We start from the raw sequence: 17,755 nt of genomic DNA, 5'->3' as shown, positions 1-17,755 counted from the left end.
GTGCAGGCTCCACTCCACTTCACTACCGCTACACTACGCTCCACCTACCCAAACTTCGAGACCGTAAACTCTATCTGATATTCCGAGTGACAAAGGTGGGATTTAATGGGGGGGGGGGGGGGATATAAAATTCATGCAACATCACGATCTTTAAAAACAATTAAAACTAATATTCTTACTTTACACCAAGTTTCACTTCTTTTCCATGCTTCTATCAGTCTCAAAATTGGTGATTTAGAGCCAACATGAAGTTCCTCACACGTATATATAATCCGCTGCCGATTTCAAAACATCGCATGCGCGCGCGAGGGTCCGAGCTCGGACCGGACCCGGTAGCTCATCTCATGCGATACGGCAGCGAATTATTTATGTGTGAGGAACTTCATGTTGGCTCTAAATCACCAATTTTGAGACTGATAGACGCATGGAAAAGAAGTGAAACTTGGTGTAAAGTAAGAATATTAGTTTTAATTGTTTTTAAAGATCGTGATGTTGCATTAATTTTATATTCCCCCCCCATAAAATCCCTCCTTTGTAACTTGGAATATCTGATAGAGTTCACGGTCTCGAAGTTCGGGTAGGTGGAGCGTAATGTAGAGGTAGTGAAGTGGAGTGGAGCGGGAGTGGAGCCTGCACGAAATGTCGAGGTACACTCACACTGGCACCTAATTGGTCTCAGGCCTACTGTAACTTAAAGGGGAATCCAGCCTTGGCCATAAAATGTTGTGTTGGGAAGGAGAAAAATAAATTAAACAGAATGGTGAAAGTTTGAAAGAAATCGGACAAGCAATAAAAAAGTTATAGCTGCTTTAATATTGAGATCACTAATACTATGTAGATTTCAAATTGGCAACTGAGTAAGTAAATTATGACAAGGGCCAAGGACAATTTTCCCATAGGCCATGTACTTTATTATCAGGGATTTGTGGTTTTCTCTTAAGTAACCATTCCCCTGGGGCAGTAATCTAAATATAATCCAGGTAGTATATTGTTTTATGTCCTCATGAAAGAAAAATATAATTTGAAATAAAACTTTTTGGGAAAATTACATTTTAGCCATAATATGTATTGGAGTACATGGAAGAGTAGTCCTTGCCTTACATCACTATGACATCCCATATGCGGCCAATTTGAAGTCTCCATGGGTATAGTGATTACCAATATTTACAAATTTTAAAAATTCATAACTTTCTTTTTGTTTGTCCAATATTGTTCAAACTTTCACCTATCAGCTTGTCTGGTTTTTCTTTTCCTTATAAAAACAAGTTTTTATTTGGGTTGGATTCCCCCTTAATTGCATGCGAAATTCTTGCCCAGAATTAACTGCGACAGCCCGAACGCTCGAACGTCTGCAGCGTTCGGGCCGGCGCAGATATAGACCTCTTCAGTCCACAACCTGCGTTTGGAACTGGATTGGAGGCAACAAAGCCGAGGTCGAGGAGAGCTAGTAGGGTCTCGATCTCGCTGCGATTTTCGTTATTACCGTTAGCTTTATGCCGTGTTTTTGCAACAAAATAATATTCGGAGTATATAGCAACAGATGGTAGGTAAACATAGTACTGCAAAATATTGAATTTTATGATGTGCTTGACTTTTGGTCCAACCCTTCACACACACTAGACCACTAGATCTAGTCATCATGCGACGGACAGTTGTGTTAATCTCACGTTCAACTCACACGTACACGTAGATCTCCTTCGCGAAAGTTACAGCGTCAATCGAAACGTACTTTCAATCTCAATCAATCACAGTTGCAAATTGCAATCATTAGCCCATTCTTCCTCAGCTTTGATCTGTACAATTCAATAAACACATACCTTTCAAAATCTGAATGATTTCCTCCCCGAAATCTTTTAAAATGTACTCCAGTTCGGCCATCCTGATCCTGGTATGCCTAGATTCAACAGCTCACTTGCACAGTATGTTGTGCATGTGCGGTACAAAAAGTCGAAAAAATTTCTTGATGAGCGAGCTGCGGCGTGGTCATGTGACATATTGTAAGCCTTTTCATTGGTAGATAGTTTGAGTATTTTGTAATTTTGTTTGGATTAACTTTAAATGCGCGCGAATTCGTCGATTTTTAATCCATTTCGGATTGACAACGGCAAAATATAACCCAAATAGTTTACAATAATTTGTAATCGCTAACTAGAGTACTATTTGTAATCGCGCAAATTAAGAGAGTAAACCATGGTTTTATAACCACTGTTCTTATGCTCTCATACAACCATGGTGCCCCCCCCCCCTGTTGAAAATCATGGTTTTATAACTGCCGTCTCTTCACTACTATAAAACTACGGATAAAATCTTTGTTTCATAACAATCGTTTTCACACTATCATAAAACCATGGTTAAAATCATGGCGTATAACCATCGTTTTCAACCTTGCCAAGACGAATCTTTAACCTTGGTTTTTATAACCACGGTTTTCACACATTCATTAAACCACAGTTAAAACCATTATTTCATAACCATCGTTTTAAAACTAATAAAACCATGGCTCAAATCCTGGTGTATAACCATCGTTTTCAACCTTGGTTCATGGTTTTGTAACCACTGTTTTTACACTTTCATTAAACCACGGTTAAAACCATGGTTATATAACCATCATTTTCAAACTATCATAAAACCATGGTTAAAATCATGGTGTATAACCGTCGTTTTCAATCTTGCTAAGACGAATGTTTAACTATGGTTTACATGGTTAACACGTTAAAAAAAAAACATTATTTCATGACCATCGTTTTCAAACTAAAATAAAACCATGGCTCAAATCCTGGTGTACACACAGAGAAATTAGGGTACAAATTTGTACCCCTAGGGGTACAATCCAATGCAACACCGGCTGCACCCTATAGGGTTCAAAGTTGTACCCCAAAGTTGGGGTACAAGTTTGTACCCCATGATGGGGTACAATATTGTACCCCCGGGTACTCCTGGGGTACAAATTTGTACCCCTTTTGGTAAAATTGTATACCCCTTAGGTAGAAATCTTTACCCTTTTCGTACAATTTATACACTTTTTCATTCATTTCCGGTGCAATATAATACCCCTTTGGTATAATTTTATACCCCATTTGGTACAAGTTTTTACCCATGTGGTACAATTTTGCACCCTTTTTGAGACAATGTTATACCCTTTACGGTATATTTTTATACCCCTTTTGTACAATTTTACACCCTTTTGGTACAATGTCCTCCATGTAGGGTTCAAATTTCAGACCCCTTAGGTACATTTTCATACCCTTTGTGGTACGATTTTATACCCTTTTTGGTTCAATTTTATATGTTTGGGGTGCAATTTTTCACCCCGTTGGTACAATTTCATTCCCTTGCTGGTACAAATAATACACACAACCACACACGTACACACCCACCTACCCACCCACAGCACACACACACGCTAACACGCACAACACACACACACACAATAAAAACAAACCAACTAACAAACAACAACAACAACAATAATAATAATAATAGTTATAATAATATTTTCAAATGAGCTGCAATAGGTCCTAATTGTGACACATGTATATGTATATGCCAATGAGGAGCTATTACAGTACATGTACTAGAAAGGAGAGTAGTGAATATACATTTGGAGTTCAACACATTTAATACATCATACATATTAAACACCATTTCTTGGCACAGACTTAATCAAAATCTGTAAACATGCCTTCAGACGAGCAATAATAATTATGTAAAGCAAAAAGGATGTAGCCTCACACTCTTTGTGGACATACAAGGCAATCTGACGTGTGGAATATCTATAAGCTTATACATTGTGATGTAAATAACAAACCAGCTGAACCAAGTGTCACCTATTGCGAGAAATGATGAGAAAGAAATATTTTCTCATTCATTGAAAAGGTACAAAATAATCGCATCGGTATCTTAAAAGTTTTGGTATCTGTTTTTGGAGGAAATATATGGACAAAAGTTTATATTAAAAAGTACAATCTAAGAAAAAACAAGTGGAGTGCCTCTGGTGGTTTTGCCTTCTTCAGGCAGCAGCACTTTTACAAAGAAATCAGGAAATATCACATGATACTCCTACCATAATACAGTCCCAACACCAAATTTGAATGTGACTGGACAAAAACAATGACTAAAAGAAATCTGAAAAACCATGATTACCATGGCAATAATGATTATGCCCACACCCTAATTCAATAGGCTTCTTAACATTACACATCAACACCAAATTAGAATATGAGCAGATGAAACATCTGGCCTGTAGAGTGCTCACCCTGAAATCTTCATTATTTCTTTATAAAAATTGTTACCATGGCAACAATGACCCTGCCCATATCCAAGAATCGACAGCTTACTTCCACTTGCCATAATACACGTCCACACCAAATTTGAATAAGATTGGATGAAAATTTTGGTCTGTAGAATGCTTACTAGACAATCTTAATTTTTTTTCAATATAACCATGGTTACCATGGCAACAATGACTCCACCCACACTACTAATGCATACGGAACGATTGGTGATGCTTAATGACCCTAATTACAAAGTTTCATGGAAAGAGACAAAAAAATTTTAAACCTACGTTGACATTTCTAAAATATAACCTCCAAGTTAAGTTTTTGATGTTTTTGGCTTGACATACCAAAGTTTGATGACCTCTGGTAACCTTTGACCTTGACCATGTGACCAGAAACTCATATTGTAACGATTTTAAGAACCCACTAAATAGTTATATTGACGTTTGCAACAAAACTTTGCCTTGTTTCAGCACATTAAAATGTAGCAAATGTAACAAATTAATACTTTTGAGTTGATATAGGATAAAAAACTTGACTTCATTTCAGCACATAAAATAAATGAATCAATCGTAAAAAATTAAAATGTTTGAGTTGATAAAAAACTTTGCCTCATTGCAGCACATAAAATAAATGAAGGAGGTGTAATAAATTAAAATGTTTGAGTTGATACAGGAAACAAAACTTGGCCTCATTTCAGCACATAAAATAAATGAATCAATCGTAAAGAATTAAAATGTTTGAGTTGATAAAAAACTTTGCCTCATTGCAGCACATAAAATAAATGAAGGAGGTGTAATAAATTAAAATGTTTGAGTTGATACAGGAAACAAAACTTGGCCTCATTTCAGCACATAAAATAAATGAAGCAATCGTAATAAATTAAAATGTTTGAGTTGATAGAGGAAACAAAACTTGGCCTCATTTCAGCACATATAATAAATTAAAACGTTTGAGTTGATGTAGGAAACAAAACTTAGCCTCATTTCAGCACACAAAACATGAAATAAATGTAGCAAATGTAATAAATTAAAGGGAAACCAACCCCTGGAATTATCCTCACCTCAGGATATGAAGAAAATCCAGATGAACAAACTGAAAATTTGGGCAAAATCGGACAACCCGTTCAAAGGTTATGAATTTTCAAAGTCACAGAGATTTGACGATCACTGCCGCTCATGGGCATCCGTGCGATCGGCAAATTCGACGGAATCTGTGACGTCACGTCGGACAACTCCTCATTCACTCTGTACACCAAACTTCACATTTTCTCCTTTTTCTCGGAAAAGTCAACAAAATACCATTTTTTGGTTGCGGTATAGCATTTCTACATTGTTTTTGCTTGTATTTTGAAAAGATTCATGCTGCAACCTCACTCTAAATTTGACATTGATCAATTTTTAAATATTCTATGTACAAAGTGAATGAGGAGTTGTCCGACATGACGTCACAGATTCCGTCGGTTTTGCCGATCGCACTGATCCCCATGAGCGGCAGTGATCGTCAAATCTCGGTGACTTTGAAAATTCATAACTTTTGAGCGAGTTGTCTGATTTTTATCAAATTTTTACAGTTTGTTCATCTGATTTTTCTTTATTCAATGAGAGCACGATAATGTCAGGGGCTAGTACCCCTTTAAAACAAAACTTGACCTCATTTCAGCACATTAATGTAGCAAGTGTAATAAATTAAAATGTTTGAGTTGATACAAAACTTTGCCTCATTTCAGCACATTAATGTAGCAAGTGTAATAAATTAAAATGTTTGAGTTGATACAAAACTTTGCCTCATTGCAGCACATAAAATAAATTAAGCAGGTGTAATAAATTAAAATGTTTGAGTTGATACAAAACTTTGCCTCATTGCAGCACATAAAATAAATGAAGCAGGTGTAATAAAAAAAGTTTGAGTTGATCATGTTGATACAGGAAACAAAACTTGGCCTCATTTCAGCACATAAAATAAATGAAGCAATCGTAATAAATTAAAATGTTTGAGTTGATACAAAACTTTGCCTCATCTCAGCAAATGTAGCAAGAGAGTGTAAATCTTCTCATGTACACAGAACAGTCTTTAATTTTAGGGCAAAATAATAGAAATTTAAGGCGGAATTTCCAACCAGAAATAAATCAGTCTAAACAAGGCTGTTAAGAAATCGCTGGACTCTGGGTGGTAGGGGACTTCCATCATCCAGTCCTGCAAAAAATTTCTGGTATAGCTGTAGGGTCCTCTTTCCACGTTGTGGGTACTGGACCCCAAACACATAAAAACTTGAGAATGTTGCAACAAACCCGGATGTGAGATCTGATGCTCGACAAACTTCTATCCCGTCCATGAATATGGCTAAATCACGACATTCAAAGGGGTTCCCTGATATCACTAGGGTAGGAGTAGGGCTCTGGGGTTCCTGACAAAATTGAGAAAGAGAAAGCCAATCGGAAATATAAAAACATATAAATCTTTAACCCTATTCCAACTGGGGAGGGGGGGGGGGGGTCAATTTGACCCCCCCCCTCGACAAATTTCGCGATCACTCAGCCGCGCAAAATTTTTTCACCACGAGACTCGCTGACTTTTTTCTTTAACGTCTTGCGCAACTTTTAAGACTGTTTTCGCAAAAATCGGGTATGTGGTTATGTTGCCGCACCACTTTTTGTACATGCATGTCAGACCGAAAATGGCTCAAAAACGTGATTTTGTGTGCAAAGTCAATGTAAATTGTGATTTCAGTCAGAATCCATAAAGATGTAGTTATTTTTTGTTTGATGGGCTGAAACTAATTTATTTCAGCACAAAAATGCTTCAAAAATGTCCTGCAATAAATTTCATAGAAAAAACAATAGAAAACACAAGGTCTAAAAAACAAAGAAATACATAAGAAATTCATAAATCAATAAAAAACATAAGAAATAAATTGTCATACCAAATTTTTTTCAAGTTGTGTCATGAGGGATATTATAAAGAATATTCACACCAAAAATTAGCCTTATAGGTGCTTTATTGAGGGAAATAGAGCAGAAAGTGTGATTTCATGCATAAATTTGCATAATTAATTATTTAAAAATAGAAATTAGGAATTTTCGGAAAATCAATCCATACAGTCTTGTAGTTTACACTTTGCTCTATCCGTGTGCAAAATTTTGCGGCGATTGCGCGATCCACGGCCGAGATCTGAAGTATAAACTTGGTCTCAAAAAGCCCAGTTAAAATAGGGTTAAAAAAGATTCTCGATATTCATTATTCCCTTGGAGGGAAAACAAATCAATGCAAAGAACTCTGACCAAAAACATTACTTTAATATACATGCATCAGTGATCTTTATAAAGAGGTTAAACTGTATTATTGATGGTACATTTCAGGCACCATGGAACGTTTTTGAAGAGTGGGGGGGGGGCTGAGAGTGCGGGGCCTGTGGATAACGATTTTTACACATTGCCATAGGCTTGCACGCAATTTTTAAAAAGTGTGGTGGCTGCAGCCCCGAGCACCCACCCCCCCCCTCCCCCCGCCCCCGGTTCTGCAGTCCCTGCAATTGGTGTCTATCTTAAATTAGAATTGTTAACATAAAAAAATGATAGCCTGGAATGACCTGGAATGACAATTAGATAAAGCCGACAAATGCAAAATTTAATCAATCCCAAGGAAAGTAGATACTAAATGCGGAATCTGAATGTTACCTTGTTTATAGTGTACATGGAGTCCTTTTCCCCAAATATCAAAGGAAACAGCAAGCATGACAATGCCACCAGTAAATCTAAAACAAAACCAAACAAAATAGATACATGTAAATACATTGTATTTCAGTTTTACGCTTTTGGAAGCTATTTCTTCTAGATCATAATCATGAAGGAAAGATAACGAAATATCCATGTTAATTGTCAAGGAAACACGTCCATTTTTTCTTCTCTTCTCTGAAAGGGTGATGACAGGGAAATTGAGCACCATAATAAATTATGATAAGAATAATAAACAAAGACTATGACAACTAATGTGGGATAGTTATGTTCCTCCTCATGCAATTAACTGATTTTGAAGGCATGGACGACAGTGACTTTAGCAGTACCAATTCCTTTTTATATGTAAGCCGAAATAAATGTAAATATCGCAAATAATTCCATAGCTTTTGGTACTATCCTCTACACCATAAAATAAATTGGAGGTATGAGGCACAAAATACCTTTTTTCTGCTTGTCTGTAGTCGCACCATCAACTTTGTCCTGATATTGCTCGATCACTTCTTGTGCTGCTGGCACCTTCAATCCTTCTCGGAGAATCACTTCTCCACTAGCTGTAACCGATTCGGCAATAGCGGCTGCTATTTCCTTTGCCCCATACGTATTTTGAAGCTCACGTATTAGCTAAAAAGAATGGATGGACACAAATTAAACAAAATGAGCCAATGTTCATAGAAGGTAATCAATAGCGCACTTATAACTAGCGCCTGGAGGGCATTTCATGAGGCTTGTTGCAGCAACAATACAAGCCTCATTCTCCGACACTAATATTTATTAAAGAGTAAGAGACGATGCTTTTTATCCAATCAAATTCATGGATTTCATTTGATTAATCCGCGCTGATTAATTTTCATTAATTAAGTTTCATCAAAATATCCTCCATATTTCTTAAATGAAAACCGAACATCACACATGAATAAAGTAGTTAACTTGGTCGAAGATGTGCAGTATCTATAATCTATTGCATTTTCATCCATTTATTCCGAAAAATAGGAGCCGATATTTATAACTCTGCAGTTTCAATATTTTTTTGTACATGTACAATTTTAATAGTAAATAATAATCAATGTTGCGTTAAGATCTGATTTGGTGCGCGAAGAGATTGATGTGTACGTAGTAGTTTTAATGTTATCAAAGAAAGAAATACATTTAGTACTAACCTGTTTTTCAAACCTCAGTATCGGATATTCATTCAGAACATCCTGCAAAGCATTGGCTTGAATAAAACAAAGTCTATGACTTCGCGTCCGCTTCATTTTGTCCTGAATAATTGACGGGTCTGCGCCCCTCTTGGATGCCAGATCTTTTAATGACGCGATGTGTCTTTGGATGCTGGCTTCGTCTTCTCCCCCATGTGAGGTCTAAACAAAAAAAAAAAGAGCACATTAATTTTAAACAAAACGTCACATGAGTTCTTGAATACATGAAAAATCATCGGCACACAAGATTGAAATTTCATTTGTTTCTATATATAAATCGACACATGTATTACAACCAACAATCTAATAGATGGCTTCTTTCACAATAAGTCATAACATTGAAATGCCAGATAGATGCTACAGATAACTCTAAAAAAGTATACGGTTGCTTTACCTCAATGCTATCCCGCTTCTTCCTTTTAACAGGAGATGGGGCCTTTTCCACGTTGTCCTCAGCACGCTTTCTGGGGCCATTGCGGCCATACAACTCCCTCCTCCTGGCTACATCAGTTGATGGTGTTCGAATCCCTCTCTCGTGTTTAAACTTTGTCCTCAGCGACTCTTTTATTGTATCCTACAATGCAAAAATAATGTGAGACATGAAGCATAACAGCATATTAAAAAAAAAAACCTGGTTATTTTAATAATTAACCCTGCATTAACCCTAACTAGGCCGGGGGCCGACGGATTTCGCGATCGTTTCGCTGCACGAAAATTTCTGATAACGCGGCTCGCTGACTTTTTTCTTTCAAGTTTCCCGCAACTTTTAAAACCGTTTTCATGATAATCGGACTTACCGTTACGAAATTACGTAACATTTTATACACGCATGTCAGCCTCAAAACTGCTCCAAAACGTGTTTTTGTGTACAAAGTCAATGCAAATTGTGTTTTTTCAATTAATTCACATAATAATTCATGTTTTTGCTTTCAGTGGCAGAAATCAATTCATTTTAGCATAATTATACTTGAAAAAATATTTGTAATAAATTGTGCCCAAAAAACAATAGAAAAAAAAGGTCGAAAAAACAATGAAATACATAAGAAATTGAAAAAAAAAAAAAAAAAGAAATTCAATTTGTCAGTGCAATTTTTTTTATGTGGAATTGTTAGATATGATACCAGGAATACTTAGACCAAAAATTAGTTTGCTATCACTAGTATTTTGTGATTTAGAGAACAAAATGCCTTTTTATGCATAAATTAGCATAATTAATTAATTAAAAATAAACGGTGTATTTTTTCGAAAATCTGACGATGGTAATTTGTAGTTTACATGATGCTCTACTCGCGTGCAAATTTTCGCGGCGATAGCGCGATCGACGGCCGAGAACAGAAGGGGGGGGGGGGGCCTGGGAGGCCCCCCCCCCCCCCCCCCCGGCTCTGAGAACTCTCAAAATAGCCCAGCCTATTTAGGGTTAAAGGCCAAGTACAGTTTTGGTAAAAGCAAAATTTTTTATCACCAAATTTTGACTTCAAATCGGTATAAAATGAAACATGATATCATGAACATGTTGTACAAAAGATTGTGCAAAAAATGAACAAGTTTTGGAAAAGTTATAACCTAAAATGTGCAAAATATTTCAGCGTCGTGTCCCCCGATGCGAATTCAATATTTTCTTTCTTGATAAAGGACAACTTCTCATGCATAGAATTGGATGAAAATTTCAGAATTTATTCTTTGTGTATTCCTTTTTATCATGCTTTAATCAAGTCTTGGAAATAACTTTGTATATGCCCGATAAGAAGCAAATTATTGTTACAACCAATAGAGGGCGCTAAATACGATTTAACGGTCAAATTCAAATTTCCAAAAGAATTAGCTCGTAGAAAAAATGCTATGGTCTTAAAATGTGTATAAAAACTATATGTCATGGTAGATATCCCAAAAATTCACATTTCTTAATCCTTACCAAAACTATACTTGGGCTTTAACGTAATGAAGTGGAATTATTGAAAAGGTATTTAACAAGTTATATATTCTGACACATAATACACAATCAAGTTCCAGTCAAATCTGTGCAAAATCGATCTTTTTCATGGTATTTTTCCTCCATTTTGAAGTGGTATCAGACTCGCAAACACAAGATGTGTAAGGAAACACAAGATGTGTAAGGAAAAAAAAAGAACAAAAAATGTTTCAATATTGCATATTTGTTCACTACAATTTACTACTTATTATATGTTATCATCTCAAGAATCATTATCATTATTCTCACACACATGCGCGCATGTAAAACTTACATATCCCGAACCATTTATGGTTCGATCCTTCAAAATCGGGTGCTTGTTAATCAGTGCACTGCACACAGCATTGTACTCCCATGAATGAGGGTACCTGTAGTTAAAGAGAGAGAGAGGGAGAGAGAGAGAGAAAGAAAGAAGAGAAGACAGAAACACACACACAGATAGAAAGAAAGAGAGAGAAAGAGGGAGAGAGGAGAGGAACCAAACATAATAATGTACATGCACAAGATTCGATTAAATTTTTGAGGGTACATCAAAGCAATACAAAAAAATTGGTAAATCTATAAATTATGTACAGCTGATCCCCTGCATACAGGGCCTTCATAAATTAACTTTCCATCATTCATATCTGATTTGCAAACTCGGTGTAATGGTCTTTCATGATGATGGCCCAAATAGTGAAATAGCAAAGTAAAATAGCAGAAAAGTGAGGTCGGACGTACAAAAGGTTGATCAGTTTACGGAATTGCCCGTATACATGTATAATAATGATACAAATGTTTGAATATGTACACAAACCAAGCAATATGTATTTTGTTCAATACAGACTTAATATTGTAGGGTTATAATAAGCTTTATATGGTTTATTATAGATTATTGTAGGGTTCGGGCGCTGATTGAGCCAATATATGTCCTAATAATGAAAACTCACTGAGGAGAAAGACAAATTTTAACGCAAACTTACACTGCCACTTGAACCATGTTGTCATACAGATGCGACACAATTTTTCTCCTCCACTTCCTTTCCAGAACAGCCTTGTTGTTGTCATTTAAGAGTTTTTGCACATCGTGGGGCATTTCAGGCACTTTAAAATTTACAAAAAAGCTGCTCCTTGCTCCTTCAGATGTCAGCGTCTGAGGACATGTGGAAGCGACTGAAGTCCTGCGCAAAAAGATGATGATAACAATTATAATGATAATAATACTAATAATATTAATGGCAATAACAACATCTCGTGTATATAAAAATCAGCCAAATGCTTAATTGATTTACAATAATAGAAATAAATCATTGAGTGAATAAATTACAATCCGATTAAAAGAAACATGAGGAAAAATGTAAGTCTATGACATTTACTACTCCAGGCGTTTGCCTCACGCATTAAAATGGAAAAGATGAACAATATATGCGGATAACGTCAACATAATATGCATACAGAACAGACAAAAAATAACCTACTGTCTTGATGGGACCTCCCTGTCTTCATGGATATCAGAACTCGCTTTGTCTTCTGTGTCCTCGTTTGGGTCATCCAAAACCTTCACCCTTGACATTGTTGGAGGAAGTTCATCCTCTTCTTCCAGGTCCAGCCAGTCACCAAAGTCTTTATTGAAGACCTGCAGGCTGTCGGGTCTCCTCATGTTAAATTTGGAGGCAATCTTCACCCTCAAGTCATCAATTGTGGCATTTTCTTCAATGATAACCTGCTTCTTTGAAGTCCCACAAGAAACATGATACTGCAACACTAAAGGAAGAAAGAAATATGCACGATATGTCATTGATTGTCTTGATTGGGTGTATTGTTGAAGCAAAACAGTGCGCAAAATATCTGAGAAGTATTATTGTTTGTTGTACTGCACTTATTATATAGAGTAGCCATGAACAATAGCACCTGGGTGAAAGTGGCAGATGTAGTAAAATTTCTTGCCAGAAAGTCCCAGGAATTCACATCTAGACCACGACACCTCTACTATTCATGACAAATTTGTGAATTTCACACTATCAACATCAAAATCGTATCACACTGACATTCAGAGAGGATTATACATACCTTTTAGCCGGCTTAGAGATGACCAACTGACAAGCTGGGTCGATGCACTCTCACCCCAAAATTGCCATGATAGTGGCTGTATAATCAACCTACATCTCTCTCTATATATACATTAATTTATTCATTCAATTGTTAATTTACCATTTAGAGAGTAGCAAAACTACTTGAACGCATTGGAAAATATGTTAGATACTTATTCAGACTCAGTATCTAGACTATTAAAAAAAAATCTTCTTTGCTAGGTGAGATGAGCATTTAAATTGTAGCCATTATAGAACCACAAAATACAATATATGTTAATTGGAAAAACACGAAGTAAAAGAGCCTGAGCAGTCAGTCCTAGCAGAACCTTTGTCAGAGACAAATGACACATGTATGAGATAAACGAAAAAGTATATAAAGAAGGAGAGAAATAAAAAACTACTAGAAACCTAAAAAGAAACTGGACAGCACAGGACCTCTACTGTTTTCTGAACACACCACAAAAATAGCAATAATTGCATGAAATGCTGAAAATAGGTTAATAGAGGGCAAGATTCAATTTTCCTTACAACAACAAAGGTCTATGTTTCAACGATACCATGCACTTGTCATCTATCTCATAAAGACTAAGACTCTGGAAATCCCTTCTTGGTCCTGCCTTCATCACACTCCATCTTTCTGTTACACCAATTTCATATGCATGAAGATGCCTGTTAAATCTGCACGTATCAAACTCCTTGATGCATATATACCAATGTGTGTCACATTGTAAAATATGCTTAACCTTCCCAAAGACAGGAATTTCTTCATGCTTTATATCTATGATGATAACATCATCATCTTGATAAGTCATGGAATTTACTTGCACAGAATTTGTCTTCCACAAATTGCCTTCGTGGACAAGACTCATTTCAGTCAAAACTCTTTGGAGAGCACGAGGCAGTTTAAGCACTGAAATCTGTCTGCAATTACTAAGAGCACTCTCTTGCTGCTGGAAAAATGACCCTGCATTCATTTGCCAACATTGGAGAGACTGATGACGTGTTGTCAGGGTTAAGGCAACATCTCTAAAGTTACGGACCACAGACGATAGATTCTTGAAATATTGGTGCTTAGATTCAAATCTCATACACCAAAAGTTTCTAAGAGGTCCAAAGTCTGAAAGATGTCTGTGGTAATGGATCAAATAATGAAGTTTGCAAGGATATTGATCTTGTGAATATTTTGCAAACAATTCACTTAGATCGATTACCTCTTGCTGCAGATATGGAAGCCATGATTTCTTTACAATGGGTGAGAGGCAAATATCCACAATCTCTCTGCAAGAAAGATAAAGCTCCCATATATCTGCATCTTCAGGCACAAATTCACCTATCAAAAAAGGCAATAGCCTGAACAAGCATAGTTTCTGTGACGCAGAACCAACTATATTGGGCTCATTGTGCTTCACATTTTTGGCCTGAATTACAACGGGCTTGCTCATTGCATCATTACTACCATATTTAAATTCTTCCATTTTCTTCTGCAGTTTACTACTGGAAAAATTCAAACATCGTTGTGTCACTAGCGCGTTTTCGCCCAGCGTCGTACGACGCTATCTACGACGTAGAACGATCTCTTGGTTCGTGCGTCCGTCGCGCTCAACTCTCGCTTGTAAGCAGTTTCGCAAATCGCTGAACGCGGCCGGATCGACCGGAAGTACGTAGACTGCATGACGTCACCACTACTAGGGAAAATCCCGCGCCCGCGCTCTATGAACTGGCTGTCGGCGCGCGCTCGATTTGATCGGCTCAGCTTGCTCGCTCTACAAGCGATCTGATTGGCTGTTGACGGCTGTTGACAAATCCTACGTTCTAATGCGGACGCCCGCTAAATTGCGGAAGAACCGTCCGTGATTTGAGCTCAAGAACGCTCGGGCCTCTGTTTCCATGGAAGTTGGCGATTTTTGCACACGACCCTTACGTTCTACGTCGTACGACGCTGGGCGAAAACGCGCTAATAACTCTTTGAGGACAACTCTTATCACATGATGGACAACTCCCTCAAGCAGATCATGCATGGGATCAGGGGGTAAACACTTTGTAACATCAAAATATCGCAATTCATCGAGAACACATGGACGATAAACACCATAAACAGAACAATTGTGACTGTCTGCTTTAATGGCATTTAAATGATATGCATGTACTTCTGTGGTTCGGAGAACAAACTGACTTTCTTCAAATTTTGTGCAGATCTCAGGTTTCAATGCCATACAGTGCCTACAAATACGCCCAGAATTGAAACAACTGGAAAACCCACCAACAGCATGAGCCGAGAGATTGTCACCACACATTGCAATGACAGAACCAAGGCGGTGATGCGTTGTGCCATTCACATTTATGAAGATGCCATCTTTTTCCAGAATCTTTAGGTCAGTGATGAGGGGTTTAAGTATCCCTTCATATCCATATTTTTGAGCGATTTTGTTCCTAACAAGGAGAGCAAGATGGATATTTGACAAGGTTGATCGATATTGAGCCTCAATATTTTCCACCATGTAGTACACTGCAAGCAACTTTTGCTGACCACGTTTTGCCCCCAATGGGTTGACAATTTCGAACTCGTCAGTGTACAACACAATCCTCAATGCATGTGGATGGGCAGAGTAAAATTCACTACTCTGGAAATGAGCCCCAGCTTTATATCCTGCTAATATATCAGGATCAGAAACCTCCATGAAGTTGGCATTCATACTAGCCCATACATCTTCCTGGCCAAGGTATTGTTTTAACACCTCAAAAATGGGAACATACTGCATTGTATGTTTGACCGGCCGACCATTTACCAATTCTTCACCTAAGATCTTTTCGTGAGATTCTATCAAACCTAAATTGGCCTTGCAATATTTCTCAAGAAGAAAATCGGACCCAATCGACTCAAAGATTGTATCACATGTAAGATCATTGAGTTCATCTTCTGGTTCTCGACATGCAGGAAAATTATAAGGACCTTCGTGATCTGTGGTACTTGTATGGGACTCATTTACAAATGACACGAGAGAACGTACACTACTCATGATATCTTGTACAACTACTCTAGGGAGATTATATTTCTCCCTAGTTTTAAGAGCAAACATTGCCAAATGCTTTTGTAGCATTTCCCTGTTTGAACTACGATCTCTTTCTCCCAGTTGCACATCATCAAGCACGTGACCATAATTTTCAAGTTCATCATCAGAATGCTGTTCATCATTTTCCTGGGCTAAGTGGTTAGGGTTCTCTTCAAGATCAAGGAATAATCGATGCTTTCTATACATATGTGATCGATAGGAATGGAATTTGCTAAACCCTTGTACGCAACCCTGTATATTGCATGTGATATAAAGGTTGGGCTCATGCTGATGAACTGCGCCTACATGACTTAGCAGTCTTTGCAGAGACCGTAAATGGATACCACACAATGGGCATCGAAATGGCAAAGGTTGAGGAAACATGACAATAATTACCGTTCTGGTCAAATGATAAACAAACTGATGAACGAAAATTATAAAATCATGAAAATGTATCATCCAATGACTAACAGTTGCAGTTACACATATGCCATATGGCTATGTAAGTTATAATGTAGCATATTTATTTAGATTCCACGTTAAATGCACACTCTCATTGTTAAATTCCTCAATTTTTTAGTTTCTCTGCTCTGGCCAGAAGGAAATTAACTAAAGAAGTTGAAAAATAAGTGTCAAAGTGGTAATTAGTAATTTTTATGTCTCGATTCACGTTAGTCGCACCACAACGAAAATGAAGGAGTGGGACTGGTCAGAATTTCTAACCAGCGTCCGTTCGTGGCAGTTTCGCTACTCATAACTGGAAAAATTTGCAGGTAAAAGATCAATATTCTGGCAAAATTATGATAACATAGAGAATAGATGCTAAGCGGCTGAAAATACTCACTTTTAGACGGATTTGACAATGATTTCCAGAGAAATTGCACCACCGTTCACAGCTTGCACGAGCGTCCACCGTTCACAGCTTGCACGAGCGTCTTGCACGCCGGCTCAAAGTTGGCGGCAAAGTTGACGGCATGGTCTTATCTTTAAAACCCATTTAAGGATGATTCTTATTTTAATTTGAACAGTATTAAATATTCTACCAAGAATGACACTATCTTAGGGCTAAATCGCATAGTAAATAATATATATTCATGTTTAATGCGTTAATCATACATTGGGAATTGAATTATCTAATATTTATGTAATATAAAGCTTATGTATGGGTCTGGAAACCACACTAATCTTAACACAAGAAAGGTTCAAAATTATACCCCTCGCAAGAATCCGCTGTTCTTGGCTAAAAACCAGTACCCCAAGGGTACAATATGATCGCGTGGGTGATAATGTCTCGAAATGTACCCCAAATGTACCCTAATTTTTCTGTGTGTATAACCATCGTTTTCAAACGAAAATTTAACCATGGTTTTGTAACCACTGTTTTTACACTTTCATTAAACCACGGTTAAAACCATGGTTATAACTTATATAACCATCATTTTCAAAACTATCAT

At 37.2% G+C, this 17,755-nt stretch overlaps 1 protein-coding gene across 2 annotated transcripts; it reads right to left on the bottom strand.

Annotated features, from left to right (window-relative positions):
• Nucleotides 1–3,477: 3,477 nt before the first annotated feature.
• Nucleotides 3,478–17,377, bottom strand: LOC129258791 (uncharacterized). Of its 2 annotated transcripts, none has more exons than XM_064103619.1 (9): nucleotides 17,146–17,377; nucleotides 12,637–12,922; nucleotides 12,142–12,339; nucleotides 11,454–11,547; nucleotides 9,605–9,784; nucleotides 9,172–9,372; nucleotides 8,455–8,635; nucleotides 7,955–8,031; nucleotides 3,478–6,684 (listed from the first exon to the last, which is right to left on the bottom strand). In XM_064103619.1, coding segments are annotated over exons 1-9 (1,491 nt in total). In that variant the 5' UTR covers nucleotides 17,147–17,377; the 3' UTR covers nucleotides 3,478–6,411. The 2 variants fall into 2 exon arrangements, with proteins under 2 accessions (XP_063959689.1, XP_063959695.1); XM_064103625.1 differs by lacking the exon at nucleotides 17,146–17,377 and adding an exon at nucleotides 13,229–14,758.
• Between the last annotated feature and the right edge of the window lie 378 nt (nucleotides 17,378–17,755).

The sequence above is a fragment of the Lytechinus pictus genome, chromosome 1, assembly GCF_037042905.1.
Source record: "Lytechinus pictus isolate F3 Inbred chromosome 1, Lp3.0, whole genome shotgun sequence".
NCBI lineage: Eukaryota > Metazoa > Echinodermata > Echinoidea > Temnopleuroida > Toxopneustidae > Lytechinus > Lytechinus pictus.
The sequence above is the reverse complement of the archived record's forward strand: the minus strand, read 5'-3'. Positions and strand labels throughout refer to the sequence as shown.